Consider the following 19,288-nt stretch of genomic DNA (forward strand, 5'->3'; position numbering starts at 1 on the left):
TATTGTTTTCCTTGCATCATTTTCTTAAATACATAGTTTTCAAGTAACAATTTTGACTAATAAAAGTACTTGTATATCCAGAACAAAGGATTTATACATTTTTCTGTTCTTATTTGTGAATTATGTATAACATATTACATTTTTTATGTACAATTTAAATATAAATAATAACATATATAATTATTTTACTTTATTTAAATTATTTAAATTTGTGTTTTTTAAAAATAATTACATGTAGTCAGAGGCGTACATATGGGAGCGGTTTCCGGATTCAAATACTCCCCCCCAGGGCCGAAAAAAAAAGAAAATTGTTTTATTATTGATGACATGTAGTATATTTGTAGTTTCATTAGTACGCTTAGAACTTAAAATATACAACTATACAAATATTATGATAATTAAATAATTATATTGATAGGTATTTGAAAAGTTTTGTTAACTATTCTGTTTTTATATTCCAATAGCTATTAATTTACTGTATTGTAAAAGTAAACTATAAATTGGGAAAAAAGTTGTATAAAATATCTATTTATAGCAGTTATTTATCTTATTTATCTGTGCAACGAAAAAAAAAAGATAACGATTATTTTAATTAACACCCCCCTCCCCGAGCAAGATCGAATGTACGCCACTGCATGTAGTACAACAAACTTAACAATCAATTAAATATTTCTTATAATATTAAAATAAATGAAAATTAAAACTAAAAAAACAATAGTTTTTGCCTGGAGTTATAATAATTGGAAATCAGTCAAAAAAAAAAAAAAAAATAACTTTGATATCTGTAGATACCTAATATTATATATTTATTAACTATTGTCAATAATGTTTAACAAAATATTTTACGAATATATATACGAGTATATGCATAAAATCAAAATAAATCCTAATCAATATTAATTTTTCGAATTGCTCTATATCTGATTCTTCATTATCACTGCGATCGCTATCATCGGGCAATATGGACAAAACTACTGGTTTCATTAAGACGACCCTAAGGATAGTGATCGGTGTAATATTTTGTGCTCTGCGATTTTTCAAAGTTAGTAGTGTAGTGTCATGACATATAAAAAAGTGTGACATGAAAAACTAGCAACGAATCGTCATCAAGTTTCTAGTGAAATCTGGCGAAAAACCGGCCGAAATTTTTCGTAAACTGTAACGTGTGTTCGGTAATGACTGTTTATCAAAACCACGGATGTACGAATGGGCCAAACGTTTTGCATCAGGCCGAGAATCAACGCAAGACGATGCAAGGTCAGGTGCCCCTAAAATCGTGCACACTAGGCAAAATTTCAAAGTTTGAAAATGTTGATGCTGAATTTCTTCTTCTTAGACCAGTGGCGTATTCATGGGCGGGTTTGGGAGTCAGAACCCTCTCACGAACCTGAGATGGTAAATTATAAATTAATTTTCACATGAAACACGGTTTTTTCTTTAAAATTTTTATATTTTAGAATTTTGACTAGGAAATCATATTAATAGTTTGTATGAACACTATAAACATATTAAACACATATTGCCCACACACATACACATACACATAAGTCATAGTATTATGATCATATTTAGATATTTTATCTTTACTTTAATAATTTTTGATTGGGTACATATTATTTAGGTTTTCTACAACAGTTGATTCTAAATCGGTCGTCTGGTCCCGATAACTGAGATAAAAGCGATATCTTGTCTGTATTTAAAATTTATTTTGGGTATAATTATTGTATTCGCGGCTCGCCGATCATTTAACACAAGCACGTTTTGTGTAAAACTAATAGTTATTAGTTAATAGTTAGTCGTTGCCTGTTGGTGTCTCACTGTTTTACTTACTACTCGTTTATTCGTCTATATTTGACATTTGTATTCCATTATATTCGTTTTATTTTAATTTGACATCATTCTAAGATGTCTAAACATTCCATTATGGTAAGATTTTTTAAATTTAATTTTTAGTATACTTAAGTGATTGGACAGAAAATCTAATATTTATGTTCCTATGTTAGTTCCTAGTTCCTAAATTGTTATTATTATTTATTATAGGCAAATTCTCTAACAAATAAGCAGACTAGAAAAATGTATTCTTTTTTTTTACCCGAGTTAAAAAAACTAATGTCAACCAGAATTAAAAATGCCGAGATCAATACAAATAGCAGTCAAAATTATAGTGATAAGATTAAATATATATGTTATAAATTTTCTGAACCTCCCCCTCCCACATAAAAAGTTCCTGGCTACGCCACTGTCAAGGACAAACGGTGACTTCAGTATTTTATATTGAAGTTCGATTGTGTCAAAAAGTGTCTCGTGTGAGGCCGGAATTAGCCAAAAATGGTTGAGTCCTTCACTATGACAATGCGCCTGCTCATAATGCGCATACATCATTAAAAGTTCAATAGTTTTTAACCAGTTGGAACTTAACAACGTTCTCCCACCCGCCGTATAGCACTTATCTGTCTCCACTGGATTTCTGGCTATTTTCAAAGTTGAAAGAATCAATGAAAGGATATGGCTATAAAGATTTGGAGAACATTAAACGTGCCGTAACGTCGACATTGAAGAACCTAACTTCCGAAGACTTCCAGGAGTGTTTCCAGAAATGGGAAGAATATTAGATCAAATGCGTTAGACTCGGAAGAGAGTACTGTGAAGGTTTGGATGCATAAATCGTTGTAAATATTAAATAAATGTTTTAAAATTTAAAATTCTCGTTATTTAATTGTCACTCCTCGTATTACACTTTTTATAAAAAAATTTCATTTTTCAACAGCCTAGAACGTAAGCTTCCAGAATAATTTAATTTCTGTTTTAAAGTATGTAATATCAAATTCGCAGTTGGGTATTCACCACGATCGTTGAACTCGTGCACAGTTCTCCTAACGACATCTGAATCAAAATCTTCAAGGTCTGATACAATTTTCGCATATTTGTAGCTTTTGCGTGGATACTTGAATGTCATTACTAATTTTGATTCATCAGATTCATCTTTTGAATGTTTTGCTTCAGAGAAAATAAGTCTGACGGTGTGTTCTGACAACCCTCAAGCTTTAGCGGTACATATTTGAGCATTTTTGAGAAAAAATCGACAGTTTCGTCCAATTTTGATAACAGTTGTTTTAAAAATATATAAACATTATAAACAATTTGTTTACTCTGGCTGCGGGTATCACTATTGTTAAAAGTCATTTTTAATACATCCGAGAACACAAATTAATTCAAGCACAAGAGAAAATACACAAATATTCAGGGAACCTATTTCAAAAACGTAGATGCAACACACTATGTTTGTTACAGATGTCTGTAGCATAATGTATAAAATCAATAACCGTATAGGTACTTCATACACGTGTTACGATCCATCCATAATACAATCCAGTTGTCCTGCTGAAACTAAATAGGTACCAGTTATAGATGGATAATGTTGTAAAATAATGTTCTCAGTGCGAGAAGGGCGTTAGAATCGCAAAAAAAAAAAAAGAATTTTAAAATAAAAATAATGATTCGTTTGCAAATGACCCCTCTCTCCCATAAAAAAGTTATGTATACGTCATTGGGTGCAAGTTCGGGAAACTATGGCTAATGGGGGTGGTCGACGGCTAGTTTTCGCGTCGTGGACCATGGACACGTTTCCACGAGAGAACTGGTACACCAGCCGCTGACCGATACCGTGATTATGCGACTACTTGCGTGAAACGGTATCTTTCTCTCGTGGATACTGGTATAGAACCTATTTATAAAGTGGTGCATGGAATGGATCATCGCAGAGCCATACCAAGCCATTTTTTATCTTGAGGCAAAATTGAAGCAATGCGCTCCTTGGATTGTAGGGTTGTCATACTCACAACTTTTAATATGTATAATACGATTCGGAAAAATTTGAAAAATTGTAAATAGGTTTTTAGCAAAACAAGAAATAGCATTTCTTAAAATAAGTGAATCATTTAATATTTTTGTGCCTCTCAGCTTCAGGCACTCAAGGCCAGTGCCTTGCTCGCCTCACCCTAGTTACGGCTTTGGATCATCGCGTACGATGGTGATAGGTTTCGAAGATATTTCGTTGCTTGGCGTCTGGTGATATTTTGGAGATAAAAATATATTGAAACAGATTGAATTTGCAACGCATTAGAAAGAGATTCATGGTATATAGAAAACAATTAAATTAAACATTTTACGTTTTTCACACTTTTTACGCAAATCCAATGAAAAACCCACAGGTCGTTAATAGTTATTATAGGCAAGTACCTAATATTTTTATTTATTTTTATAAAACTGTTCAAAGTGTATTCTCGATATAAATGTATACTGAAAACACGGGTATATACGAATTGGTTCCCGGGTCAAAGCATTTTTAAATTCCTTTTCCATTTTATACAAACCTGATCTAAGTACGTTTACATATTTTGCAGGTATGGTTAAAAATTATTTTTTTTTTACATAAAACATGTTATTTTTATTTTTAATCGAATATTTTTTTTTTTTTTTTTTTTGTATAAGCATGTAAATACTATGTATAACTGAGGTAATAATGTATAGCAGATATTTTGAATAAGTTCTATTCTGTGTATTTCATTGTTTTTATATTTGTTCAATTCTGTTTTTATAAATATTTCCTTATTTATAGATTTAAAATTCTGTAACTTGATTGTATTTTGCAATTTTATATGTTTCAAGATGAACTTATTTTAATAAATCGAAGAACTGAAAGATGTTTGGATGTGCGGAATAGAAACGACGGTTGAATTTGCTGTGAAACGATTCACAGAAATCAGTTGTTCGTTCTATAGGTACTAATTTTATGTTCAGTCTTCATTGTTGGAGGATATGAGTTAACTTTTTCGGTATAATAATTTTCTACTATATAATCAAGAAATACTTTAAGCTTTTCATAAATCAGTTTTAATGTCATCTAAACATTAGTAAGTATAGCAGTCGTTCACTTCTTCGGGCAATAATAAGTATAAACTAAAAAACTATTTTAATGTTCTTCCTATTTCAGGATCGTTACTTTTGAATTCTTTTAAATACCCTAATTTTTATATATTTCTCAACCATGCTTGGCTGAAAGTGAAATCGACAAACTTTTAATTAAGCTAAAGGATATACTTCAGAGATCGCTACGTAAATGGCTCTTTCAAAGTCCACATGTATTTTATTCGGATTTTAATACTTTTGAATCAAAAATAATAAAAAAAAAAAAAAAAAGCTTTTGTAAACGTATCACTAGTTTCATTTGAAAGTAAAAAGAAAACCAGAAGGGCATAGTAGTTTTTTTTTACAAAGTGAATTGAAAAATATGGTAAAAAAGCTTGAGACAACTCTTGAAAGTACTGTCAATAAACTCGGTTTTCGTTTAATGTAATGTGTACTTCCAAATCACTATCTCATGAAAATCCAATAAAATTTGATTCTGTGCTAAATAAAAAAAATTCTTCCCGATTATTTATTAAATTATAATTTTTTAATCTTTTAAGAGTTTCGGCTCAATGTTGTGTGCAAAATTGGTGCTGTACTACACCGACTAGTGTGTATTTTTTTATAATTTTACATAAATCTTGAGCACCTACGGTTTCAATACCGGATTTAGCTAACTTACGGCGAATCAGCTGGTCGCTCATGCAATACGTCATGAGATTTACTTTCTGTCTGTTAAGTTTTTCATGGTCTTGGTTTTTATTTATGGTTGCATATTATATTTTTATTATGTTAAGAAGACTGTTTTAAAATTTAAAAAAAAAAAAAGGCCTAAGGGAGGATCTGTACCCCTCCCCTTTTGTATACGCCCCAGCCATACCCTTTGATCGTGGTACAATAATGAATAAGAAAAAAACGAACACAATCTGGGTAAAGAGTGATTGAACGTGTATTACGTATGTATAAATATATAGATATTACAGCAACGGATGCATGCATTCGGTACTCGTTGATCACGATACGATGCGTCGGGACTGGTAAGTTCGTCTTAACAGTACGCGAATGCATGAGAACGGCGCGGCGGTTATGCGTCGCCCTCGCCCTCGCCCTCCTCCACGTTGATCTCCACGCCCACCTCCTCGTAGTCCTTCTCCAGGGCAGCCAGGTCCTCGCGCGCCTCCGAGAACTCGCCCTCTTCCATTCCCTCGCCCACGTACCAGTGGACGAACGCGCGTTTCGAGTACATCAGGTCGAACTTGTGGTCGAGCCGAGCCCACGCTTCGGCTATGGCCGTCGTGTTGGACAGCATGCACACGGCTCGCTGCACCTTGGCCAGGTCGCCACCCGGCACCACGGTGGGCGGCTGGTAGTTGATGCCCACCTTGAACCCGGTCGGGCACCAGTCGACGAAGACGATGGTGCGCTTCGTCTTGATGGTGGCGATCGCGGCGTTCACGTCCTTGGGCACCACGTCGCCGCGGTACAGCATACAGCACGCCATGTACTTGCCATGCCGCGGGTCGCACTTGACCATTTGGTTGGCCGGTTCGAAGCACGCATTCGTGATCTCGGCCACGGACAGCTGCTCGTGGTACGCCTTCTCCGCGGATATGACCGGCGCGTACGTGGCCAACGGGAAGTGGATCCGCGGGAACGGCACCAGGTTCGTTTGGAATTCGGTCAGGTCAACGTTCAGCGCGCCGTCGAACCGCAGTGATGCCGTGATGGACGACACGATCTGCGCCATCAGCCGGTTCAGGTTCGTGTACGTGGGCCGCTCTATGTCCAGGTTCCGACGGCATATGTCGTAGATCGCCTCGTTGTCCACCATGAACGCGCAGTCCGAGTTCTCCAGAGTCGTGTGCGTGGTCAGGATCGAGTTGTACGGCTCCACCACCGCCGTGGACACCTGCGCGTGGAATAAGTTTAGGGGTGAGTTAGTCTGTTACATATTTCCGTTCGCTTAAAATCAAAAGTAAATAAATCGTCAGCACTTCTTATCTATGCTGTTCACGTTTTTTACCGTTCGATAAAGACCCAATTTTTGTTGATGATGTTATGTTTCGTTATAAGTTTTTCAACCATCATATCGTTCGGTTACCCATATCGTGCTAAGTGTTCCCGGACACCCCCCAAAATACTGTGAATGGAGCCCTACAAATTTAAGTCTAAGAGTAAGGGGCCTATATTTTAACTGAAGTTACTCAAATTAAATTAAATTTTTAAATTTATTCTAAAATATTTGGTAAAAATAAACAATGTTTCGTAATAGAAAAAATAAAACATAATGCGTTTTAAATGTTTTTCTTATGATAATACACAACGGTTTGACTACAAGAGTACAAATCATAAACAATTGAAGCCATCTGAGAAAAATAAACGACATTCAAGAAATATATACTTATTGGCACTAATGCACTACAATATCAAATACAAAATTAATGTTTATCACCATGTTTATTCAATTATTTATACGTTATACCTACCCGTTTTGTTGATACAGGGCCCAAAAGTATTGTATAGGCAACCGCTGAAATTTGTTACGGACATAGATAGATTTAGGTCCTTATGACTCTTACTAAATAGGAGGGATCATATTAATCATAAATAATTGAAATCGGGAAATGATTATAAATAATATAACAATAGAAAGAAATTATTGATTTAAATCAGAGGGTAACACAAACACATATATATGCCATATAGCCATATAGTTCATATATAATATATTATATATGAATTGTATGGCTACATTCCAAAGTGTAGTATTAAAAACAACTATTATAGAAAGGTATCAGTATGATATATTGTTACGGAGATGTAGATCCTTACGAGTTATATTGTAGAGAAGACAAATAGTACATAATAAATATTAAAAACAACTACTATATAAAGGCATGAGTATGATGTATGCAAAATGCGGAATTCACGAGGCCAACTGATTACATAGGTAAACTAGGATTAGGCGCACATAATACAAGTAGCATCAATCTAAAATGCCAAGGTGAATCGTATAAGACGAATGGATTAGCATTCACTAGGTCCGGGTCAACTATGAGAAATGGGGTTTTTAAGACAGTCCCGAACAGACCAATATTTATATATGTTTTAGTCCAAGTTCAGCAAGCACCTTCACGCTAGATAGATTAATGATTTATTGTACTTAAAAATGATTTCAGTTAATAAATATTTTTGAACTTAGAATAATTTGTTGATAAATAGTAAGTATTCAAAGTCTAGTGATTTAATAAATTTATCCTATCACATCCATTCTTCAACGGTTGAACTGACAGCATGCAACAAAATACATGTATTGCCCACGTCTATGGCTGAGCTCCCCCCCCCAAACTTTGTTTTTACCTCCTATCTATGCGAATCGAGACGGTGATCAGTCATCTTATCCGTTTCTCGACTAACTCGACAGCTATATGGTTATTTGTAGTATCGAATCGTCCGTTACCGTTATCCAAGCATAGCTTGGAATGTACGTCGTACGCAAGGTTCGTAGATCGTAATCAATAAAGCCTTGCGTTGTATGTAAATCGATTCGTGCACTCGTGCAATATTATTCGGACGTACGTAGGAAATATAGTTGACAACGAATTATAATTGAAAGTTATGATGCGTCGACGGCTAGCGGGGTCAGGCTTAACGGTAGTCACTGCGAAACCAGTACTGGTCGCACTTATGTCTCGGGCCAGGAACGGACTGACGGTGCTGCAATCCCACGAGTGCCAAAATATTTTTTCTTCTCACCTGGGGCGCCGGGTAAACGGCGAACTGCAGTTTGCTTTTTTTCCCGTAGTCCGCGGTCAACCGTTCCATGAGCAGCGAAGCGAAACCGGAACCGGTGCCGCCACCGAACGAGTGGAATATCAAAAATCCTTGGAGCCCGGTGCACTGGTCCGCGAGCTTTCTGATCCTGTCTAGCACCAGGTCGACGATCTCTTTGCCGATGGTGTAGTGACCACGCGCGTAATTGTTAGCTGCGTCCTCTTTGCCCGTGACCAATTGTTCTGGGTGAAACAGTTGTCTGTACGTGCCGGTCCGCACTTCGTCTGCAATAAGTTTAACAATAATGTGTTGTCGTCGTTTTGCTGTTCATTTTCCCTATTACATCCGCAGACCATATCAAAGTGAGTTCGGAATAGTCCGAAAAACAGATTACCGGCCCAGCGAGGACATCGATACATCATCAGATGCAACTCATTGACACAAGTGACGTTTTCAAAATCGTAATCTTTTAAATTTTGTTAATAACTATTGCGTAATGAGAGCATATATATATATCGTTTTAAAACCGTATGATGTCTATAGTTTTAATTTGTTTTCGCTTAAGCAATATGAGGTAATTTAAAAACATTTAAGCTTCTCGGCTCTGTACTTTCTATCATTATCAACCATTTTTTTTCTATTGTTATACAATATAGATCTTTTCTCTAGACTGAGGATTTGAAATCTGTTTTCATTTTTATTATAATTTATAAGTGACTATTAAGACTTCGTTGACGATTTCTGTACAATATAAATCATAGTACATTATATATACATTATAAGAAATATAAATTTCATACATAATATTATATTATAATGTATGAAATTTAAATTAATATAAAGGAAAAACTAATAAACTAAAAAATGTAAAACTTTTTTTCTTGATTAGGAAGTATCAAAATCATTGATAATTTTTTCAAAGTCTAATGAAGCAGTTACTTCAGCTTCGATTGATAAGACCACTTAAATTGAACTGTGGTCTTGTGTCATTGTAGACCGTAAATAGCTTTTTATTATTTTTAGTTTTGAAAAACAACGGTCTACACGAATTTGATCGAAAGACGAATTTTTGAAGTTTGGTTTTACGAGTACTATAGATCGTTCAGGTATAGTGCGTCCTTAATGCATAGGCGTAATCTGGGGGGGGGGGGTTAGTAAGAGGGGGAAACTGCCCCTCCAGATATTTTATTGAGGGGGCAATAGTATCGTTTTGCCCCCCTTTAAAAGTTATAACTTATAATTCAATTTCTATTTTATCATGGAAATATTAAACAGCATACTGGATTATATAATAATTAATAATAATAGATTTATTGTTTTGACTTTTTGAGTGCCTCAGTTAATTATTTATTAATAGTATCATTATAAATAGAGTGCCTTCATATCGTAATACGAGGAATTGTAGAAAGATGACAGTGATAGCATGGCGGGTTATTAGTTACTACCACAATAGCACAATGCGAACTAAGATTATTATCGTGTTTATTTTTACCATTTATAAGTTTAAAGGCCCATGGTACCATGTTTTTAGTTTTACTACTGCTTGCCCCCCCCAGGATTAACTCCAAGTTACGCCACTGCCTCAATGTGTTTACTATTTGAAAGTTTTATCAAACGAATCAATGAAAATTAATAAACTCAAAAAACATCTTGACACTGTTTATCCCATATTGGTTAATAAATCATTGTCTTTGTAAAGAAAAACAATATAAAATAAAATGCGGCTTGACTGTCCATCCAATACACTTACTGTTTTTTTATTAAAAAATTTACCAACACATTATTTGACGTAGATTGGAAAATCGTACACTAAAAAAAAGAGCATAACATTGGATAGGAACTTATGAAACCAGCAGCTATTTCAATGATTAGAATCGCCTGTGGAGATAATTGAGCTTATAAGTTAGAATTAATTCTATTTTTGGATAACACTATTAAACGAATAATTTTATGTTTAAAAATATTTTAAAATAACTATCACATCAAATGATTTGAGCAAAAAAAATTTTCGATTCAATATTTCGAATCCGTCCAAAATAATATCAAATGGTGTATATGTCGTAGGTAGGTATATAGTCTTATCAAATAAAGTTAAATGCCTAGTCATGTAATTAAATGATTAGGAATATGATTAAATGCCTATTTTATGTCAAGCAAATAATAAAAAAACATTTTTTATTATTTTAAAAATTTAAATATATTTTCTATCAGTTATTGTTGTTACAGTTACTGTGTTAAGGGGGGGGGGGGGGTCAAAGGGGGCAATTACTCCCGGGCAGTGGCGCACAGAAGATTTTTGTCAAGGGTGTCGAAAATATATATTTCGAGGTACCCACCCACCCCCACCAGTAAAATCTGAGTTTAGGCATAGTATAACTCTTATTTTTAAGTGTTTTTGGTTTTTTTCTTACTAACAAAGATACTAAAAATAATAATTTTTAAAATAAAACTAATATTAATTATTTTTCAATTTTCTGGGTATTAATTTATAAGTTTGTATAGTATAATTTTTGGGATTGAGCCCTACTACTTATTCTCATGTGGCGATTTAGTTCTTGGGTAAACATAATTAGTATGTTGATTTGGTTAGCTGAAATATGGGTTAGTATTAAATTAAACAAATATTCATACAAGTTCACACAGAACTAGCCATCCACCAATTCTTTGAGAGGTGTCAGACGACGCCCCTGACCCTCCCTGTGTGCGCCACTGCTCACGGGCGCCGTAGTTTTGTAAAAGTAAGAGGGCGCCCTTATCTGCATTTAATATGCTACCTGCACCCAGTGGCTCCGAAGAAAAAATTTTGCCCTGGGGCGCTGAAATTTTTGACACGGCTCTGATAATATACAACGAGTAAGTTTTTTAATGTACATCTAGATATTTGTCATAGGATTTTTAAATTTAAAGTAAAAACTTAAAATAAAACATTACCGTGATTAAACGACACAAATAATGTTGTGCCCTAAAAATGTAACATTAATATATTTCAACCAACTCTTTCATGTCTTGAATACATACGTGCTGAAATGGATGAATGGTTAAACTTACCCACGACAGTAGGTTCTAGATCGACGAACACGGCTCTAGGCACGTGTTTACCGGCGCCAGTTTCGCTAAAGAACGTATTGAAGCTGTCATCCCCGCAACCCACTGATTTGTCAGAAGGCATCTGTCCATCCGGTTGGATGCCATGTTCCAAACAGTAAAGTTCCCAACAGGCGTTACCGATTTGCACTCCAGCCTGACCGATGTGTACCGAAATACATTCACGCTAATGCATCAAATGAAATACAATAATAATATTATGTTCGATCAAATCGAGAATCACAATATTCGTAACCAAAAATGATTTCTAGTAAACTATTATTTTCTATTTAATTAATATCAACTTTAATATTTACAGTTAATTATAAAAACTTACCATGATGAAAATCAATCTAAGCAATTCCTAATATATTTCAACGATACAATTAAATGTATACAAATCACTAAAAAGTAAGTGTCACGATGTTAATGAGATGAATGGAAACTGCCTTTTGGTCAAACCAAAATTTTACTAAACAAAGTTGGTTGTCGAGGAAATTCAACATTTATAGTATACCGAACTATATAAAAAAAATATTTATTAATAATTTCTATACATTATTATTTTGTTTAATTTTTCTAGTCTTATATAAAGTCCAATATATTTTTTTGATATAATTTATATAATTCATACTCAAATTACACATTATATTTAAGTATTTAACTAATAAAAATGGCATGTTGTATAAATGGTAGTTAACGCTAATTTATCTCAGTAGGTTTCTTTCAAAAAATTAAACTTATTGGATTAACAAAAATTTTATTAAAAAATTTGCTGGGCCTAATTTTTACAATTTCATGTTTTTTCTATGAAACAATTTTTATATTGTAAAAATATAGTGATGCAAATGTTAAAATATATTGTCAAATGGTTATTTGTTTCATTGATTACAATGGTCTAATTTAGTTTTAAGTACATAATGTATTTCCGATTTTATAATCCATATTTTGTAAAATTATTAGTTACTTCATGTATTCATTACAAGCAATATATTTATGAAAGACAGAAAAAAAAAAATAATTCAAATGCTGAAATACTATATAAAATTGTATTTATTTATAATATATTTATAAATATTGAGGAAAAGTGAGGTGCAGTGATAAAACAGTTGGCTACGACGCGCGCAATCATCAGTTCGAACTCGGCTTAGTGCAAAAAACATTTTGCAAAATTTATTCTGTAGGTTATCTCGCCTGTCATCGCTCTGGTTGCTCTACTCTACTTCACCGGAAGTGAAATCTACACATATGATCAGTTGCGGATAGGCATATATTTTTTTTACTGGGAAGGAATTGGAAGGGCCTAAAAAGGTTAGGCCCCATAAAAAATAAGCCGCTCGCTTCGCTCGCACCATATTATATTACAATTTAATACATAATAATTTACAAATTGCTCATAGTACTTGCAATTACTAGTTAATTAGTACTAATTATTTAGAGTTTTTAATGATGAAAATCATATTGAATAGGTATATATAACTGTTTACTAATTTAAATTAATACAGTAGTAACTTTTTTAATGCTTCACTATTTAAAGCAACTTTATCGATTATGGTAGCAGGGCAAATAGAAGTTAAAATTTCTTTTTCTACATTCATGAGGATGAAACTTTCTAAATGGTCTTGAGTGATAGAGTTTCTCAAATAATTTTTAACATATTTTAATTTTGAAAAGCTACGCTCACAACCTACTTGTGATATTGAAAATGTTATAAGTAGTTTGTAAGATAAATACAGAGCCGGATAAGCATGCATTGTCCGGACCCCTAGACCCCCCAGTTACGGCCTTGCATAGGGGTGATATGTAATATTATCAATATTGGCTGCCATTATGTATATATTTTATAAGTGATTCTTAATAATAAATATATATCTAGCTAGCGAACCATAACTTATAATGCCGGATGAAGCCCACTGTGTTATGGAATAGTAACACACCACACCCAGTGAGTCCGCTACAGTTTATAGGCATCTATTTTAGCATAAATATTTTCAACTTGTTATTACCTAACTACAAATAGTGTCTGTACCTATAATATAGTTGGCTATTTTATCGAACACCCTTAGCGTTTTCAATAATTTTAATAATTTTGAAAAGAATATGTTTTTCGAAAAATAATACAGTCAACATTACCAGCTTCAACGACGGATGATAATATTAAAAAAAAGCGCATTTCGACTATGGTCCAAACGCGAACACTATCAAACAAATTTGTTAGATTTCCTAGACGTCTGACTGCACCGTATAAATTAATCGTTCGTATTTGCTTCTAAGTATTCCCAAGTATGGTTTTCTTTATTCGTACCATTCTATGAACTCTGCCGAACGCGAACAAATCCATCCACTGGTTCGTTCAGGGCAGCGTTCGGTCTTGTTCGAACTATAATCTTAACATATTATACAACATACTGTAGTACATACCGTACATGTAATTGAATAAAATTATCGCTACAGAGTAAGGCGTTTGTGTACAAGAATCGTACTCGTTAACTACGTTAACAAAATAGTAGTACGTGATGGGCGATAGACGCAATATACGTTGAGCTTACGTTATTGTTATTTTAACTAGCCTTGATTCGATTGATGAAATTGGATGATAAGACCGCATGTCTCTATGTCCATTTTTCTTTCTTTTTCTCTCTCTCGTGATTTGAAAGTTCTGAATTAATCTCAATACGTACGTATCTGTACTCGTTATTAGGGGATATGTTATCGAAATCGATGAGTCATTAACTTTAACTGCTTTAATATGTGCTCGTAAACGAACACTTACTACTAAACCTTAGTATGACGTTTTTCCCTCCTGTTAATATATTATTGTTCTTTTATAAGCTTATGTTAATGTTACGATGAAAAAACAACAAAAAAATAAATTAAACCTAGGCGGAAGTTTTTTTTTTAAAATTTATTGTTATAATTTTACAAGAAATAAAAAAACAAGACGTAATATTAATAGAAGACTGCTGTATACAATATATGTATAATGACGGGAAAATTCGTATACGCTTGTATTATAATAATGTCATGTTTCCGTTTGAAATTGTTGCAGTGTACATATTAAATACATGTTTTACATAATAATATTATAGCGATGTACAACACATTAATATGCACAACCTAGAATATAAATGTTATTCGAGTGGCATTTCCGCATCAGAATCGGTTTGTATTGTCATTTGCGACAAGATCTTATACGTTTTACACAAATTATTCTTTTTTAGGCATGATTAGACAGTGTTTGGGGTGGCAGTTATTTTCCCACGATACGTACTAGTACTTGTCATTACACAAGTTTGCGTATTCCTATTTGAAACAGGGTTAAGGCCAATGCAATTAAAATACACGTACATACTACCCCTGTACCGGACATCATCCGTGAACGAAGTCTGTTCAAAAAGTTCCCGAGCAATCATTCCTAAAAATAGACAAATTATAGTATCGTAAATGTTATTAGATTAAAATAATATAGAGATGAGCCATTATATTTTCAAATAAACCGTGAATGTATAATACATATAATAAATACATAGGTAGGTAAAGACCAACGAGTGTTAATACACGTTTATCGGTAAAAAATAATCGTGTATAAAAAACACGGATCTTAATATATTTTTGAGACGTGTATCTGGATCACGTGTACACGTGTATTCTTATAACTGTGTATGACTACGATCCCTTAGTACGTACTAATACAGTGGTTCCCAACCGGTGTGCCGCGAGCGCCCTTTAAATGTGCCGTGATAAATCAATAAATTGTTTTATAAGTATGTATTTACCAGCTTATTACTGATATTCGAGATGAAAACTAATCGAACTAATCGTAGATACATATAATATTATTTATTGTAAGTATGCCCGTCGCAGCCGCCTCGATCGATCGATTGTATTAATATATTTTTCAATAAATAACCCTCTAGTAGAGTAGACTGTAAACAGTATATATATAAATATGGTTCACATAATATATGGATTAGTGTGCCGCGAAAACTTTGTTGTAAATGAATTGTACCGCATTGTTAAAAAGGTTGAAAACCACTGTACTAATATATGGCGATTAAAATTTTGGAAACTTTTCACGTGCCAGAACATATGTATACGATTGTTTATATTATTAAAAAACTATTTTAGTGTAATCCGTATTTAAGGTATTTATATTTAATTTCCTTATTTCCCACGTTTCATTGAAATTCAGTCAATGTGCAATGTTTGGCACGCGTATCATAGACCACCAATCCGACCCACGACATTGCGATATACGATTACAAAAATTAATCGAATAAATGTGTTGAAATAGTGTTTTTCTTTTTATTTTAATCACCACTACATTGATTTATTATGTATAAATATCAATTAAAATGCATTTTCCTATAAGCGGTACCAAATCAATTTTTAATTATGCCGTTTGCTGTTGCCGCATATCATTACGTAATCGGGTAAATTTTGTTTTAAATTGATCGGTTTTTCTACATGTAGCTGAGACCATAATTTTTTCTTTTTAATGAAATATATTCAGTCAAATTCTTAGTTAGGTTAGGTAGTTAAGGTCAGAAACATTCCATGCGGAACTAAACAGTTGAGCGAGAGTCCATCTCAACGTTATACAGGTAAAATGTATCGATCTAACTATTTAATCTACTTTGAATATTTAATTTATTATTGATTTAAGTCTACGGTGATTTATAAAACCAAAAAGTAAAATAGTAGGTATGTAATTCGTTGAACATTTGCGCGCCACAATAATAATTATGTTCACTTTTTATTAGTTTACACATGCTTAAAGTAGGTATTCGTTAATTCGTTTACATCAAATAACTTCTTATTCTTGCTAATTATTTTATTTTTCATTTTTTTAAGTTTTACGATAGCATAATTATTAGTTGAATGTAATAAATTATTTGCTCGATTCAGTCAAATGGTTTTGAATAATAGTAGATTTTACTTAAACACAGATTTTAGTCGGTGTATTATGTTTGAACATTTACACATGGACAATAAAATCATCACTATTTACTTTATATTTTTATTTTTTAATTATCATTGAAACCTACAAATAGATAAGTGGAGCATATTAATAAGAAAATAAGAATGATAATCGATCAATTATTATTTATTTTTTAACATTTTTTTTTCTCGAAAACAATCGGTTTTACAGATAAAAATAATATAATTGCATAGGTATAGGTACAAATAATAATACAACTTACACAGTTACATGTATTACGTTATGCCTTAACATTTCATTATCTAATGCGTGGTAAAACAATCGTCTGAAGCTGTATAGGTTCTATAAGTACATTGTACACCTGTAAATTAATATGTTATGCGCGATCTACTTCACCGGAACATAGATATGAAGTCAAACCATCTCAACATCAACAAAAAAAATATAATGACAACAAGGCATGATACCAGGTACACGATCTGCGTGGAAATGGGGTTTTCGACGTTGACGACAATTGGTTTACAGTACGACTGGAGTCCCATCTAAAACAAATGATAAATTAGTGAGCCGTTCAATTATTTGCATATTGCATAATGTTTAAGACCACAGCGCACGTGTAAGGGTGAAAAAAAAGAATAATAATTTGTAGTTTAATCAATGTACTCGTCGAATTTCAGTAATTTGATTAAATTTTTTAACAAATATAATTCACGAAGATTAATTGTCGAATTTTTCGGTGTACCAGGATGAAAATAATAAAATTCCTTACTACTTTTGGAAACGGTACGAAATGCAATAACATCGTACAATTAAAAAAATATAATGGCAGTGTCTCATAAACAAGTCTTATGAATTCGGGTAACTTTTTGTCATCAGTTATTAGTAGGTAACATGCGGATTAGTAAAAAAAACGATTGCGTGTGCTAAGCGAGTAGACTCGGTGATATAAAATCATAGGCGCATACTTTATGAAAACTTGGCCGTAACGTTTGCGGGAAACGTTTTTAATATTTTCCGTATTTTATAATATCGATTGTTCCGATTTATTATAATTTCCAATGTTTGGAGAACATCGATAATGTAATCTCAATGTTCTCTATAATGAGCAATATAATGCGACTGCAGAAATTGTTTAATTCTGTTAAGTGTACGGTTTTATTTTATTTTTTTAGTTCTCTTGTATTCAAAACATTAATTGAATAATTCTTGATTTTTTACGTAATTTATTTCCGTTTCGGTGTAGAGTACATAATTATTTGGATCATTTATATGAACGATTGGTTTTATGTAGGTACTAAGACATTGTTTTAAAATAATTATCAAATGATTGAGCAGCTGGAAAAAGTCGACGGACCATTATTTTTATTCGGAATTCGATCGATTATTCAGGTTTGTACGTTGTAATTAGTCGCACTTGGAATTTTTCAGATGAGGTGATGCAAACGCCCTTGCAATATATATGTTTTACTGGTTTCACACAGTAGTAGGCACTGATGACGGTCGATAAATACCACGTAAAAAATCTGCGGTCGTATGAAATAATCTAGAAGCTAGTGAAATACTATAATCAACGGCAATAATTATTAATAATAGCCATAAAGAATTATAAAATAATACCCCACGATAAAGAAATTATTATCAAATGTTTTTTTTTTTTTTTTTACCCGGTCGAATGGTATTATATACGTGTATATATATTATATGCGTCACATCATGTTGCACAGAGCCTTCAATAAATTTTCTCCCGGAAACAGGCACGCGGGCGCTCATTCGAATTGCATGTACTATTATTATTGTACATTTATACGGGTGGTGGGGTAGTATTATTGTACATGTGTAATTGTTGTTTTCGCAGGTATGCGCATGCAAATTAATGGACGGTTATTAGATGCGTGTCGATATTATAACAAGTAAAATATGGGCATCGCGGTGGGTTCACAATAAATTATAACATAATAAACATGTTACACGTAGGGAACATAATTTTTAAATATGGGAACAGTCCGGTCGTACCAGAATAACTTATACTGTTACAAGCTGCGCATATCATTACGAGACGACACGTACGTTGATCACGTTTCGTGTACAAGTGTTTAACACGTGCGATTAGCTCACCATACACGAGCGGATTTTTCGACGGATTTGGTCTGTGGCGAATTAAATCCTCTAAAAAGTCCTATTGTGTGTGGTGTTTTAAGGATGCGATCTGGCAGATCGAACGATCCGATGGATTTAGTCCAACGGATCAAGTCACTTTGGCTAAAATTAGATTAAAAGACCAGGTCCGACGGACCTTGATAAGACATTTTTATTTTATTGATAGTTTTTCAAATAATTTGGTTCATTTTCATTCAACTCTTCATTCAGTGGCATGTGACTAAACAAGTATTTTATAGCAAGCCAGGTTTTGACCCACTTAAGTCTCATTTTTGTTTTTGAGATATAATGGTACCCAATAATCAAGGAGGCATATTGTTATGATTATTTATTACTATAATATATTATATAATACTAATAATTATAATAAAAATTATAAATATAATTGATATAAATGTATGTTATATCAATTCTATATTTAAA

At 33.1% G+C, this 19,288-nt stretch overlaps 2 protein-coding genes across 8 annotated transcripts in view; both read right to left on the minus strand.

Moving 5' to 3' along the window:
- Positions 1-5,839: 5,839 nt before the first annotated feature.
- LOC112689802 (tubulin alpha-1 chain-like) lies at positions 5,840-15,518 on the minus strand. Of its 2 annotated transcripts, XM_025563657.1 has the most exons (4): positions 15,115-15,518; positions 11,731-11,953; positions 8,665-8,966; positions 5,840-6,817 (listed from the first exon to the last, which is right to left on the minus strand). In XM_025563657.1, exons 2-4 carry the CDS (start codon positions 11,849-11,851, stop codon positions 5,993-5,995), a joined length of 1,248 nt encoding a protein of 415 aa, XP_025419442.1. In that variant the 5' UTR covers positions 11,852-11,953; positions 15,115-15,518; the 3' UTR covers positions 5,840-5,992. The 2 variants fall into 2 exon arrangements, with proteins under 2 accessions (XP_025419442.1, XP_025419441.1); XM_025563656.1 differs by lacking the exon at positions 15,115-15,518 and having other exon boundaries at positions 11,731-12,296.
- Positions 15,519-16,895: 1,377 nt separating this feature from the next.
- The window catches only part of LOC112689803, a 39,750-nt gene continuing 37,357 nt past the window's right edge, over positions 16,896-19,288 (minus strand). For all 6 annotated transcript variants that reach the window (XM_025563659.1, XM_025563660.1, XM_025563664.1 and 3 more), the window contains one exon: positions 16,896-17,250. In XM_025563659.1, the coding sequence (XP_025419444.1) occupies positions 17,101-17,250 (150 nt within the window). In that variant the 3' untranslated portion in view covers positions 16,896-17,100. The remainder of the gene's footprint in view (positions 17,251-19,288) is intronic.

This window comes from Sipha flava, unplaced genomic scaffold (genome assembly GCF_003268045.1).
Source record: "Sipha flava isolate LNK unplaced genomic scaffold, YSA_version1 46_pilon_pilon, whole genome shotgun sequence".
NCBI classification, from domain to species: Eukaryota; Metazoa; Arthropoda; class Insecta; order Hemiptera; family Aphididae; genus Sipha; species Sipha flava.